Source organism: Thermobia domestica, chromosome 8, assembly GCF_964235325.1.
Source record: "Thermobia domestica chromosome 8, izTheDome1.hap1.1, whole genome shotgun sequence".
NCBI classification, from domain to species: Eukaryota; Metazoa; Arthropoda; class Insecta; order Zygentoma; family Lepismatidae; genus Thermobia; species Thermobia domestica.
In genome coordinates, this window is record NC_137461.1 from 54,070,171 (window position 1) to 54,084,535 (window position 14,365).

The 14,365-nt window shown below is 32.2% G+C and overlaps 1 protein-coding gene across 1 annotated transcript in view; it reads left to right on the top strand.

Moving 5' to 3' along the window:
• LOC145691734 (zinc metalloproteinase nas-1-like) overlaps positions 1 to 14,160 on the top strand; it is a 74,285-nt gene extending 60,125 nt beyond the window's left edge. Inside the window, exons 3-6 of the mRNA XM_081767064.1 lie at positions 2,795 to 2,950; positions 6,833 to 7,141; positions 9,677 to 9,810; positions 13,265 to 14,160. Coding sequence (XP_081623190.1) covers positions 2,795 to 2,950; positions 6,833 to 7,141; positions 9,677 to 9,810; positions 13,265 to 13,378 — 713 coding nt within the window. The 3' untranslated portion in view covers positions 13,379 to 14,160. The remainder of the gene's footprint in view (positions 1 to 2,794; positions 2,951 to 6,832; positions 7,142 to 9,676; positions 9,811 to 13,264) is intronic.
• Positions 14,161 to 14,365: the final 205 nt, after the last annotated feature.

The following is a 14,365-nucleotide window of genomic DNA, read 5'->3' on the forward strand; positions in this document are numbered from 1 at the left end:
AAGTGTGTTGTGTGTGCTTCAACCTAATGGCAAACTTGCTAGCTCGTTACGGAACCTTTTAATCGAAAACATTCTGACAGATATGAGCATGAAAACTACTATCCAGTAATTTTGAGAAAGGTGATGACCTACCCGTAGCTATTAGATAATTTGTACCTACTTCAGGAAATTCTTTATCTCTAAAACATTGAGTGCATTGTTCTTCGTGAGGTAATTTTATTTCTGTTCATATCTCAGTTATCGTTCAAAACAGCATCCGAGTTCGTGTGAACTTTATTTCCTTAGAATCACACAGTGGCATTTCCCAAAATATTGCCACTTCCTCCTGTAACACTTACTAGGTATGTTTCCATATATTTACTTATTCATTTACGGTGTTGGTATTTCTATGTATCAGTTATATTTCCTATTCCACGCGACCAATGATGCTATCCGGTTACTTGTACAGTATGCCATCCACGGAATCTTTGTAAGTCACGATTCAGACTGAAAAATTACGACATATTGAAATAATTCATTGAGTATGGAAACATCTTACAACCAAAAATAAATAAATAAAATATAAATAATAATAGTAATCGACAAAATGACATAATTAATAATTTTATACAATTCATAAAACAGAGATTTGTTTTTGCGTAAAATGAAGAGATGGGTCCAAGAATATGAAAGTATCTATTGGGTACGATTGATTTTAACGGGTTCAGTTACTTAGAACACCTAATGCAATTTTAGCTTTATTTTTTGTTCTGAGTTTATCCCAAATATACAAAAGATCTCCCAATCTGTGTAATTTCGTTTCATTTATTTGCCTGTTTCGTTAGCTTACAAAACACGAGAAATTTTCATTGTAAGCATTAGAGTTGTCATTTTTTTTTTAAAGTAAATCTCTTCCTCAAGTATACTATAGTATAAAAAGACACTGAGTCTCAGCAAGCATGTAGAACACAAAATAAATAAAAATCTAAAACGAGGTATTTAATTATGACTCCAAAAGAGAAAATAAAGTATTTAGAAAACCATTTTTTGGAAAAAAAAATCAAAGAAAAAGTTGTACTTAAAAGTAAAAAAATAGAATTAATCATACTTGAATGTAAAACATCGTACTAACACTAGAAACAATAAACAAATTGTACTAAAAACTAAAAATATTTATAATTTCAAGAAAATTTCATTTCTAAAGAAAAAAGTGCGCATAACTAAAAGCCAATCATGGTGAGCACTCTTAAATACTTACGATATAAATTGATTGTATGTGAGAGCCCATCCAATGTTTTTTTCTTTAGTCATGCACGAATGGAAAACACACTAATGTCTTCTAATATCTTGTCATTTAAAGTTCGTTTGAATCGTTACTGAATTCATAAATTATTGTGCTATTCATGTGTTCAAATTTTCATCACTATTAAAATAATTTATACATTAAAACAAGAAAAAAATACTTGCATTTTACAAGGCATAGTATCTTGCAGTGAACTATTTTAGACAAGGACCTTGAAAGAAGTATAGCAAAAGAGTACCTGAAACTGAGCATAAATGAAGTGTTATGATAACTATCATAACGTACGTAATATGTATTACTTGAAGCACTAAGGTTTAGTAGACTAACTTCTTTTTACTTCTGTTACCGATGGTTCTTGTTAAGTGAGGACCAGCCATTGGTACAGCAAGATTTTCGGAAGGATAGAAGGACCCGCAAAACTAACCGAGATAACTTACTAATAAACCAATTAAAGGAATACATTGTAACACAAATGATAAACGGAGTATTTATCGTGCTTCAAACTTCAACCGATATATCTTCAAAATAACTTGCTAGAAAACCTCAGAAATATTCTCTTTCACTGAGATGAAAGTACATTGTTTGCGACACTTCTCTGTTGAACCAAATTACCAGCTAAGATAAGCAAAACACAAATCCCAGCAACCATCTTCTAATGAACTGACTGATTATTACGTAATATTTGCGGAATTCAGATGCCATCACCTTCAGAGTTTTAAACTTTCAAGTTCACTTAACATGTTAGTTGAAGCAACTATGTTATAGTATTTATCTAATGTTTCTTTAACATTGTGTTATACTTGCTCTATTTTTGATTTATAACCCAATGTTTTATGTAGAAAAATATTTGCTATTTTCTTTTAAGAGAACTGAAATTTTAATGGTTATATTTTACTGATTTTGCTCTTCTAATCTATTTAAATGTCTCTTCCTTCATCAGAATTAATTTTTTGTAACACAACATTTTAATATTGAATAGTTAAATTGAATTTTAGTAACACTAAATTTACACAGCAAAATTCAAACTGATCTTGAAAAAGCAGTGAACCTGATCTTGATTTGAAGAGGAAATCAATAAAATAAGGAAATCAGGAAAAGACTAAAATTATGGTTTCGTTTAAAGAAAACACTAAATACTTTTCGCACACATCAATGCACATATAAATCATTGACAGTATATATTCTCAGCACCTTAAGAAATCATTATATTTTTTCGATTTAGTTTTGGAGAAACATTAATAATAACCCCACTTTATTAATTCAATCTCTTTGATTAGAGAAGGACTTAACACATTCTTTCACTTATACGTATGAACGGGAGAGACGCACGAAAAAGTATTCTGCATTTCTTGTTTCAGAAATTATTTTCCTTTAGGGAAATCAATACATAAATACTCAAATAAATGACAGTATCAAAGGAATAATTTTACAGGACTTTACTATTTATATTACTGTTAATTTAAAAATGTTAACTGTATTAATATAAACTCAATAATTTTTTCAAATTTTCAGCGCGAAGGTCATCTACATCGAAGCTATCGGTGAAAATGAATCCTGACGAAGTGCATGTAGATATAATTCATGTTCCTGTACCACTCATCGGAGGTCGAGATAGTAACAGGAAATGGCCAAATGGAAGAATTCCTTATGTTATCAGGAATCATTTCAGTAAGTATTCATTTGTTAGTTTATTAGTTCACAATATTATATGCATTAAAAATATGTGCTGTACCGTTATAAAAGGATAAACACTATTCTACTTGTTAACAGACATTTTGGAACATATGCAGTGCATAAATATGCAATACTTTCTTCCAGCAAACAACCAAAAGAAGAAGGAAAACTATCATTAAGTATTGACAACGAACTCCGTACTTTACAGCACCAGAGAAGCTTGTTTTTGTATTTTCTGCAGAAAAGGAAATAGATATGAGAATTCATCCTCATGCATATTATCTTCTTTGATTTAATATGATCTATCAACTGACATTTGTGTCATATTCGGACAACATGTTAGCTAAACAGAAGTTTAAATAAAGAGAGTTAATTACAATTCCAGACTATATTCTTGTTACTAATGCTGTGTAGTGTCATAAAAAAGTCTTAATATTGGTATATTTCGCTATGAGTATCATCTTATTAAGAGGTATGATTATTGTAACAATCAACTTTTAATAAATTAAGATCTCTCCATTTGCTCCAAAACACTCAGAAATTTTCACGCTCATCCGTATTATTTATTTCACCTCAATAATTTTATTGATTGTTATATGTCTAATCATTTGATTTACGTTTCGTTAAATGCTATTAACATTGTAGAATTAGAGCTTAACGTCTCTTTCCGGCACAGAGGTTGAATGAAAAAATGGAGGTACAGTTTAAGGTGAATCCAACCACATTAATGCGTTCAATGCTATTCCAATAGGAAAGGAACCCTTGACACCACACCAAGAAATAATTTCACTCTAATTACTAGAACAGTGGGGAGGGCTCTGATCGATTTGCTACCCAAACTCTTAATTGCACTGCACAGACCAGTTTATGAACCAAGCAAGATTTCCAAATACCGTAAAAGAATTAACTAAGTCCAAGATTATTTACCTTCAAAAGTACCACACATAGCGATCAGCCAACAACCAGAAGTTTATTATTGAACAAGGTAGAGTAATTCGTATGTCTTGAAGTTTTTGCAGATGCACTCAAACATCACGCCGTGGATAGTGGCGGAGAAGTGTTACAGTGTTTCCCTTAATTTGGACCAATAGAAAGATAGAAAAAATATAAATTTTATTTGCAGCAGAAACATATATGAATACTTCTCAATTATGTTTTCAGAATGGAGAAATGTTGTTTGAAGTTCGTCTCGCCTAAAAAGCCTCCCCTACTCGGAACGAAAATTTGGAAAGTTATTAATTTTGGGGATCACTATTATTTATCGAATTTTAGAGGCTAGAGCATGCGCCTCCGGGGCATATGAATCCAGATCCTGTCAAAAGAACAAAAAATAATTTTACAATAATTCGTTTTCGTTGATCAGCACCCTGCTTTCAACGTAAAGAGCACACCCATGAGACACGGAACGAATGTTTCACTGGTCCAACAAATGCGTTCGTGCCGAATGTCACACGCCTGCCCGCACCAAAATTGCTGTACTACTACCGTTTATCATTCGAGGACAAGCACCATTCACCTCACTGCACACCTATGTTGCAGTTGCATGTAGGAAAGCACACTAAATTCTGCGTGCTATATCTTAATATCCCAAAGAATAGTCTAAAGTCAAGAAAACTAATAATTCTACTTTGTTAGTGTTTTAATAATACAGAGTACAATATTGGGGAAATTCACCTCATTCCCATAGAGTAACTCAAACACAAAAAAGAGCCATATATGTCATTGTGAGTGTTAAAGCATATGAATAAAGAAGTCCAAAAATGAATTTCTTGAGTTGTCAAGTACGTGATTTAAATAATAAATAAATCCTCGAAACACATGCTACAATTAGTTATTTATCACAGTTTTGATATGAAACTAGTCTTGCCCTTATTACAAGCGAGTGTTTTATCGTTAAATGTGGAAAGATGCAGATATTTAATTTATTTAATATTAAAGGAAAAAGCAAGGAAGAGGCTTGTTTTATGGATTGCAACTTGATATTGAATCTTGTAATAATCTTTATTGCCATCTATTCTTAGAAGGTGTGTATGCATTCCGTTATCGCTAATAGCAGAAACAGACACAAGAAAAAGTGAATTTTAAGTTTCCAAGTGTATATTCTAAGCATAGGCTGTGGACTGATAATTTAAATCCCCTTCATTGTTCATTGCGCCAGCAATGAACCGATTGCATTTAGAAGACAAACTGACAATAAATACATTAAAGTATTTTAACTTCGAAAAATACACGGTAAATTATAGGTTGTCAAGTATGAGTATTGGAAAAGAACGCAATATTCTGCAACAATGAAGGTCTTTGCGTAATGTTTCAAGATTGGAGAAGAAAACTTAATACAGTATAATGGACCATGTAAAATTACATAAAATAAATTTTTGGTTTGATTCAGTTCAACGTCTCACTTATGCGTGCTACGCTAAAGGAGACGTGGACCTATTGATTATAGTGAATTTTCTAATATATATCCAAACAATCCCTTTGGTATTCTCTGCTCGTCAGTACTATTAAACATGTGTTGCATCGACCACCAGACTATTTCATCGCAACTTTGAAATAGGTATAATTTTTTACAGTGCTGCTATTCCATTTTTTCACTACAGGCATTTCAATTTAATTAACGATTTCTCTCACTACGTTCAAGATCTGATAGATATAGTGGCTATTGTAGATCAAGTGTCTACTACTGCATTAGTTAAAACTCTGCAAGTGCTCGCACAACCGTATTTCATAATACAAATTTAACTTGCACAGTTTATATATGTTTCTGGGGATGAGAGAGCTTTTAACTCTGAAGTGAAAATAGATATGTAAACTTTGATTACGGAAATGGATTCAGAAGTAAATTCCAGTGCTATTTGATACTCCATATGACCCCTTTGTGATTTATCATATTTGACCGCGATTCAATATGGCGCCTTTCAAGATGGTGATCATTCACTAGAAGTACTCCCACATATAGATGCTCTATCTTGGTTTACAGTATTGAAGTCAGATCTACCAAAGCTTTTACATTTTTGTGCCAAAGGGATATTCTTGGACATTGCCTGTTGGATTTCAAGATGGCGTCGGTGTAGCAGCTCAATGAAGACTTTGCACATCGAATGACTATTACTACGTTACTTAGCATCTCGAACTAAATATTGTCACTAAATTTAATCAAAATTCAACTCCCACGGTTTATGGACCTTCCTCGTTAGACGTTACCATTTTCATACACTCCTTATTTTCATACGTCATTTAGGAGTAGTTTGAACTCCTAATTGATGCATTAAATGCTTTCTATAGTACGGTAAAATCATAGAAATCGAAATGCATATGTTTGGCAAGGGGGAAGCGGGGAAAAGAATAAAAAAAAAAGTCTTCCTACTAGAAAGTATCGCGACATAGTGTTCATGCATTTGAACACACACAATTACTAAACAATGAAAGATTAAGGTTACATTTAATCATGTGAACACGTTAATTTCAAATGAAATATATCTCAATTATTTATTGACTTGTTAAAAACAACTTGCAACCTTCTGTTCCAATGATGCCACCTTAATAACCTAGAGCAAATTGTTACTAAGAATAGGGAGAAAATTTCTTTCATAACGAGTAAGTGTTCACCCCAACTGTTAATTCACTACAAGATATCATTCCTTGCTCTGTGCTGTAAGAAACGACTTGAATGTTGATTTCATTAAAATATTGATATTTTGTAATTTCAGTAAGTTACTTATTATCACTTATTATCTATTTAATATGTGATTTTAAAATCCGATTTATTTTGTTAACGTCATCTACTTTTCTCCACTTACCTGAATACTTTATTTTAAAACTAATAAATGTTTATTTTAATATCTAATATATTTTTTCTTGTTGATCTTTCTATAGATATGCATCAACATTATTTTATTAAGAAAGCAATGTTGGAAATAAGTGCAGTATCCTGTATTAAATTCGTTCCCTATAGCAAAAGCGACGAATATTATTTGGATATTGGAGTATTTGGAGGAGAAAAGTGTTCGTCAGTCGTAGGACGTTCACTTATTCCAGAATTACAAAAATTAAATCTTGCTTGTCCAGGGTGGACTATAGGGACTGTAATTCATGAACTCATGCATGCTATTGGCTTTTATCACGAACATAACAGGCCGGATAGAGATCAATACATACATGTGTTCTTCGAAAACATTAAGGAAGGTAAATAGTATTCTTTTCTATCATATTAAGCACTTTTCTATAATTTCACATAATTGCAATTTCACATAGTATAAATTTCCATTAAAAAAATCCAGCTTTTTGCCACTTCATAAATTCAGAGTGATTCTTAAGCAAGTGAATTTTTTATGATTTTGTACTGCATACCTTATAATCCTAATTTTCACTGTATATTTCTACTCTAAAGTGTTAATTTCTAGTTCACCTTTGAGCTTAGAGAATACAGGTCAAACGTTTTTTTTCATACAATGTAACCTGATATTGTTTTATAAGTCCGTATATTTCAATTATATAGTATAATGATATAATTACGAAATTAATAAAAAGTCTGTTGATGCTTATAGAAAATGCTATACAATGAGCTTGAATGTTTATTTCTATCCAAGAAAAATAAAAAAATTGCAGGAGTTCACAAACGAATTTCGCCTGTAAGGAACATGATATACGTTCAAACAATAACGATTTGAGGTGGTAGCCTGAAAAAGTGCTCCTCTGCACTTACGAAATCCTCCCGAAGGTTTTCTATAATCGAGGCCAATCTTAGTTCCCAGTAATTTCCCAGTGCTACTTTCACTTATGCCCGTTTGTTCAAAGTCGCTCTGGGAGAAATGTTCTGAGATCAATGGGTGAAAGAAGTTGCATCTTTTATATTTAAATTTATTTGTTTTCATGGTGGTCGTTATTGCTGATTTCGTATGGGAGTGCAGTACATCTTAATAAAAGCAAAAGGAAATGTTAATATTGAAATTCACGAATGTATGTGCTTAGGGAATACTTAATATACTACATATTGTCTTCGTATTATATTAGGTCCAGAAATACAACTTTATAAAATTTGAAACATGGTTTCTTCAAAACCTATGTTAGTTTGAAGATAAAAGGTGATTATAGGCAGAAGAAAAAAAATGCCTTTACAGTACAAATATTTTCCTTTCAACTAGAGATTCGAATTTGCATCCTTCACGGTTTTGATTGACAATTAAAAGAATACTTGTATTTAATTCGCAAGTTTACTGTGATGACTATGCATCAGTTCATTGGCTGGTTGGGTGAAATTGGATTTAGGATGCTTTCAAACAGGACACACGGGATTTGTGCGGTACCTACACTTTAAGATGGTATCGAAACCACCATAATGGGTACATATTTCAAAACCGAACCGGAAATCGAACCAAGGTACCTGCGCACCGAGTTCGCACGCTAGTTACTAGATAAGAGTCAAAGTTGCTAGAACTCCTTTATTACTCATTATCACAGTTTTAATCATTTGCAGAAATTAGAGTAGATATAGAATATATTCTTAGAACTTTTAATTGATTACAGTAAAACGCCTTTCTTTGTTTACGTTTTATTGTACAACGATCAACCTCAAAACTTTAGGTAATGATTTCTTCAATTGTGGTTTGAATAGAGAGTTAAAAGAGAAGATTGTATCAATTCCACCCTCCCAAAGAAACAACCATCAATATCCCTTATCCTTTTTCTGCTTTTTGTGGCACAAAAATAGTCCGAAACTGTATGTTCTTTTTTTTCTTTTTTTTTTATAAATTTTGATGATAAAGTGTTTGAAGTGCGAAGTATGTGGATAATGATCGAACTAAAGCTTGTATTTTTGCTTATGTATTACCTTATTCCTGACATGTAATTCTAAACCTTCCTTTGAAAGGAAAATTAACAATCTCAGAATCACTTGAAATAATGGCTTCTACCATGACTATCATTTCACATATCTTCTTTCAGTTCATTTCCTTCGTCTGTACTCTCTGTAATACTGGTTGATATACTTTAAAAATCATGTGTGTAACATTGCTTATGACGTACCCTACTATTTGCTATACCATCATCCTTAAATGTTTCACTTCTACCGTCATAAAAATAAATGGAACAAACATATAAATCTTCCTTTGTACCGGAAGAAAACGAACACCGATGTTACGATTACATTGAAAAAGCCCTTGCTTACGCTAAATGGAATCGGTGGTGATAGAACCTAATGGAAGTATGTATTCTCAGAGTACTCCCTTTCCTTTGATTTTCTTCATTCGACTATGTTATTTGATTCTCATAGTCACCGTGTTATTTTGCCTCTCAGGGTAATCGTTGGTAGTAAATCTCAAAAATTTCGTGAAAATTCCGTGAAGAGATGTTGTACCTAGGTAGAAACTAAGCACTATGTGGTGAATGGAAATAAGTCTACCAAAATACGACATCATAGTGCAAACGTTGACAAATTTCAGAGTTTTCAATGTCCCAACATATTAGTGGACAAAGAAAGAGTCGGCTCACAGATGATTTACAAGTGCAATAATTTAAAAATCTTCCTAATTGAACTTTAGCATATTTGGATGCAGGTGTTCGTATTGAAGTACCCATCATTCTTATGTAGAAGCCAAAAATCTCCAATTCTGAGAAGTTCTACAGAAATATGTGCTTGTATCTAAACTTTGAGGAAATTTAGTTGAAAGCAAGAAATTTTACTTTTTTATTTCTCTAACACTTTTCTTTCTTGATTATTAGAATACCATCAAGAGTTCAAGAAGATGCCTCAGGAGTTAGTGAATGATTATGGTGTTGGTTATGACTACTATAGCATTATGCATTACTCAGAATTAGCAGGCACCCGGAATAACAAAACAACTATTGAACCTAAGGTAGGTCTTAATGATTTTCTTTTATGCTAATAGATTTATTACTCCATCATGTTTCTTCTAATGTTCTTACAGCACTAACAGAAGAGACGTCCGTTTCGTTACATTTATCTTGTTACGTGTATCGAGCCACTTGATCGTTTCGTTTTTCACAGTATTTAGAAAGGATAACCGGTTCTTGACTATATTAACTTTCTATAACTGAGTTTGCCAATACAATAAGTGTCAATTGGTGAACTTGACAAACCCAATATTATACTCGGAATAAGGCTTTTCATAGTTTACCTTTAAAGTAGAGGCATCAAAGACAACATTTAGAATTGATTATGGATTAATTGCAACATAAGAGGCTTTGGTAGAAATAAAGGTCCTGGGAACACTGTCAGTAGTGTAGCTATGTAGAACAGTAGGAAGCGTATGCACACAGAGCAACCTCACACTTTCGGGAAAGGTAATGATATTCATGAGTTGCCGCTCTCAGTTGGGTTTAGTCTGTGAGCAACAATTCAACAGAGAGATATAGAATCGTGTTCGCGAAAGAATAGAAAATATGAAAATTGAACAGCGCATTAACTTCAAATTCCTTATGAAAGTAAACAAATTACTGAGTGAATGTGTGATAGAATTAGAGAATGTGCGATGATAATACGATGTCAATACGCATGTGTTTGTGTGGCGCAAACGCTTCATCGACGGACACGAGAGCGTTAATAATGGCAAGAGATCCAGTCGTCCTGTCACAGCAAAACAGAGAAAAATAGCAAAAGCAACAGACATTTTCTACAAATATTGCAAGTTAAGAATTGGAATGATAGCAGACATAGAGTTCGTAGATAAAAAATCTGTCAGCGTAATTCTGCACATTCGAACACGTGAAAAGTTTACAGTAAAATGGTAACAAAACTCTCACATAGGAGGAGGTCTTCCAGAATCACGTTTGCAATGACACAGTTGAAAACTTTAAGCAGAACCGGACTGGCTTACGAAAATGGTCACTGGCGATAAGATATGGATCTTTTAATATGAACCTGAAACGGAAAGGCAATTCATGCACTGGAAAACTCCCGCACCACCGCGAATGATACAGGCACGAAAGAGCAAAAGAAAAGAGAAATTTAGGTTGATTGTGTTCTTCTGATATCAATATCCTGCTCCTGATTGAGAGTGTATCATCATTTCAGACAGAAAATAAGCAGTATTATCAGCAGGATTTGGTGAATGTTCGAGAACGTGAGAAAGAGCGACCTCACTTGTGGAAGTACAATGAATGGATTGTGCATCACGACAATTTTCCTTTGCATACTGCTTTCACCATTGAATAGTTTCTGGAAGCTAAGTGGACTTCAGTGTTAGAACATACACCTTATATACCGAATTTGGCACTATGTCATTTTATCGTTTTTCTAAGAGCAAAATGCACACTCAAGTGAAGTCGTTTGCTGACTGCAGAGGAGATGAAACAGAAAACGTCAACGGTACTGAAGATGATGATACCAGAAGATTGTAACAACTTCTTTCAACAATGGAAACGTTATATGGAAACATGTATAAGTAGGGGAGGAAAGTAGGTAGAAAGAGATTGTCTTTCATTTGTAAGTGTGTGACAACAAACCGTAATTTTGGAACCAGTTTGGTTATGTTGTAGCCAGGGCTCGTAAATGATATTAGCACCAAATGACGCACATCGATGTAGAGAATAACATATCGAAAATTTACCACAGAAAGTTTGGGAAAAGCTACCAACTTTTATATTTTGACGTTAACCTTGCACTTTAATATATTTCTTTCACTTTAATATATTTCTTAGCATGATTGCAGATCTTCCACTATCTTTATAATACTACGCTTTTACAAGGCGTTCAATAAGTTCTATCAACGACGTTTAATAAGAAAACAATATAGACCAGGAATAGTTTGAGGAGAAGCTTGGGATTGATCCAATTCGTCCTCATTATTTTGCCTTCATCATATGCCGCAATTTGAGATATTTGTACCATTGTATCTTATCCCAGTGTAATTTAGTTCTATTTTATGTCTTTCAATGCAAGAAAAGAATTAATAACTTGAACGCGATGGGTAATAAAATTATTCTTCATTCTTATATGGTATAGATCGCACGTGACTAACTGTCGTCTATTTCAATCGAAGCATTTTCCAGCCTTTTGTTTATTTGCAGCTTAATCAGAAATTGGATACACCAAAATTGAAACCTATTATGCAAATTCACATTTTAGTAGTCAGAATAAAATTTCCAAAGACATTATTACTTCCTCTACTGTTAAACCCTTTCCCAGCATATCTAAAGTGAGGGCAACGCATTATGTCACATAAGAAGGAAAACTAGAACACTTGTTTTCTAATAGCAGGGAATTATTCTGAAATAACATTATTATTTGAGGACCTTACCTAAGTATATATAACTTAATATTAATTTTATAAAATATTCATCTACGACTGAAAAATTAGCATATAGTAAACAGAATAAATTAACACATTATATATATATATATATATATATATATATATATAGATAGATAGATAGATAGATAGATAGATAGATAGCTAGATAGATAGATAGATATAGATATAGGTATATAGATATATAGATATACAACATGTGTGGCTGAACGAAGGAAAAAATTAAGTAAAAAATAAAGCAGTATCTTAACAAAGAATATTGGAAATAGATGTTACAGCTTATTAGCGATTATTAGAAAAATATTTAAATGATTTCTCTATATGGTTGAGAGAAATATACGGCAAGTGATCTTCAATCGATTTCAAGCCTTTATAGGTATAAGGTTAATGTAGTTAAAGTTACATATTACAAAATATGTTAAAGATTTTTACTTTCGTTTTAAATGTATGATTCATGGAATAAAACTTTATGATATGACGGTTAGAGAGTAAAGCAAAATTCTTCTTAAAATCCTGCTTGCTACAAAAGGTACCAGCCAAAAATCAAGATGGCAGCTTTTCCCCAGCATTTAGTTGGCGTAATTTAGATATGTTACCTTGCACATGGAAGACTATTATTTGATACTAAAATAACACAATCGTATCTTGCAATCACTTCCAAATCAAGTCAAAATTTGATCTTCATTGCATCTACTGTTGCGGCACCATTTTATATCAATTTAGCTCGTTGGTTTCATGAGATACGTAAGTCTGTTATGGAACCATTTTAGAATGAAAGACTGAAATAAGTAAAAGATGCCCTGGAAGTCAAATTCTCAGTAAGACATCCAACGTTAGTTGTTTTCACGTCACAAGATTTATAGGTTTTAAGTCAAGGTCAGAGGTTCTTAATTTGCAGTCATTTCCGTATAGGATGTGAAAATCTATAATTTAATCTTCATGTCAGTCACACCTGTCATTGTGTTTAATATGCCTTTAAATAAGAATACGGATATAGGTGTATAGAAAAACTAATTAAATCTTACTTTTCATATTTCAGAAAGCGAACATATCTATTGGACAACGAGAGAAGTTGAGTGAAAAAGATATTCTGAAACTCAATCGAATGTATGAATGTAAAAATGTTGTAAATATTAAGGGAAAAGGTCGGTAGATTCAATATGTAAATTATGATGTAAACATAAATCTAGCACATATTCCTTATTATTGATGAACTTTATTAGCAAATCAAGAAGTGTTGCGAGAAGTTTATACATATATAGGTCGTTAACATTGATATTCAAGAGATATGCAAACCATATAATAATATAATAGAAACTTGACCTCAATTTGAGAGAAAACTTATTTCTCTCTGATTATATATAATCAAAATACCTATCCTTATCATACACTCTATACGCTACACAAATTTCAACAAAAATAATTCTGTTTTCAACTACCAGTTTTTGGATTTGACGATATTTTTCTTCATTTTGATCTGACATGTAATACTTTACTGAATCTAATTTGTCGCTGAAAAAAATACAATTCATTTGACAGAAAACGAATTTGCCGAAAATTCTGTTATATGTAAAATCTGCAATAGGCAGTTGCTCCTTCAAACACTGATACAATATAGCCTCAAACTATAGCACTAATCTTCCCAGAACTGCTGCACAGAGAACTGAAGAACTAACACATGATCTTAAGCTTTTTTTTTTTTTAAATGGCTACATTTACCACTTCTGACTTGCATATTTCAGTTTATTTAAAATAAACTATAAAATGAAATATTACTTATACAAAATGTAAAATCTGTTGTATAGCATTTGGGTTTAAAGAATAATTTGGTAAAGTTGTGTAATTGGATCAATAATGATTTGAAATACAATTATAAATTCCGTGATAATTTATTGAGTATTCCATTTAGAATGTAATAATGTTATTGTTTTGTTAAAAGAGAAAATAAATATCGTTTCTTAATTAGTGTTATTTTCTCTTTATTACTTCTTTGTTATCCTTTATTTATAACATCATATGTTTTCGTGCAATTGGTTTATACCATTATGAATGATAAACGTCATCTTTATTTTAACATGTCCTGAAGTTCTGGAGAATTTCGAATATCTAGCCAAAGCAAACAAGATCCTAAAAAGGAATT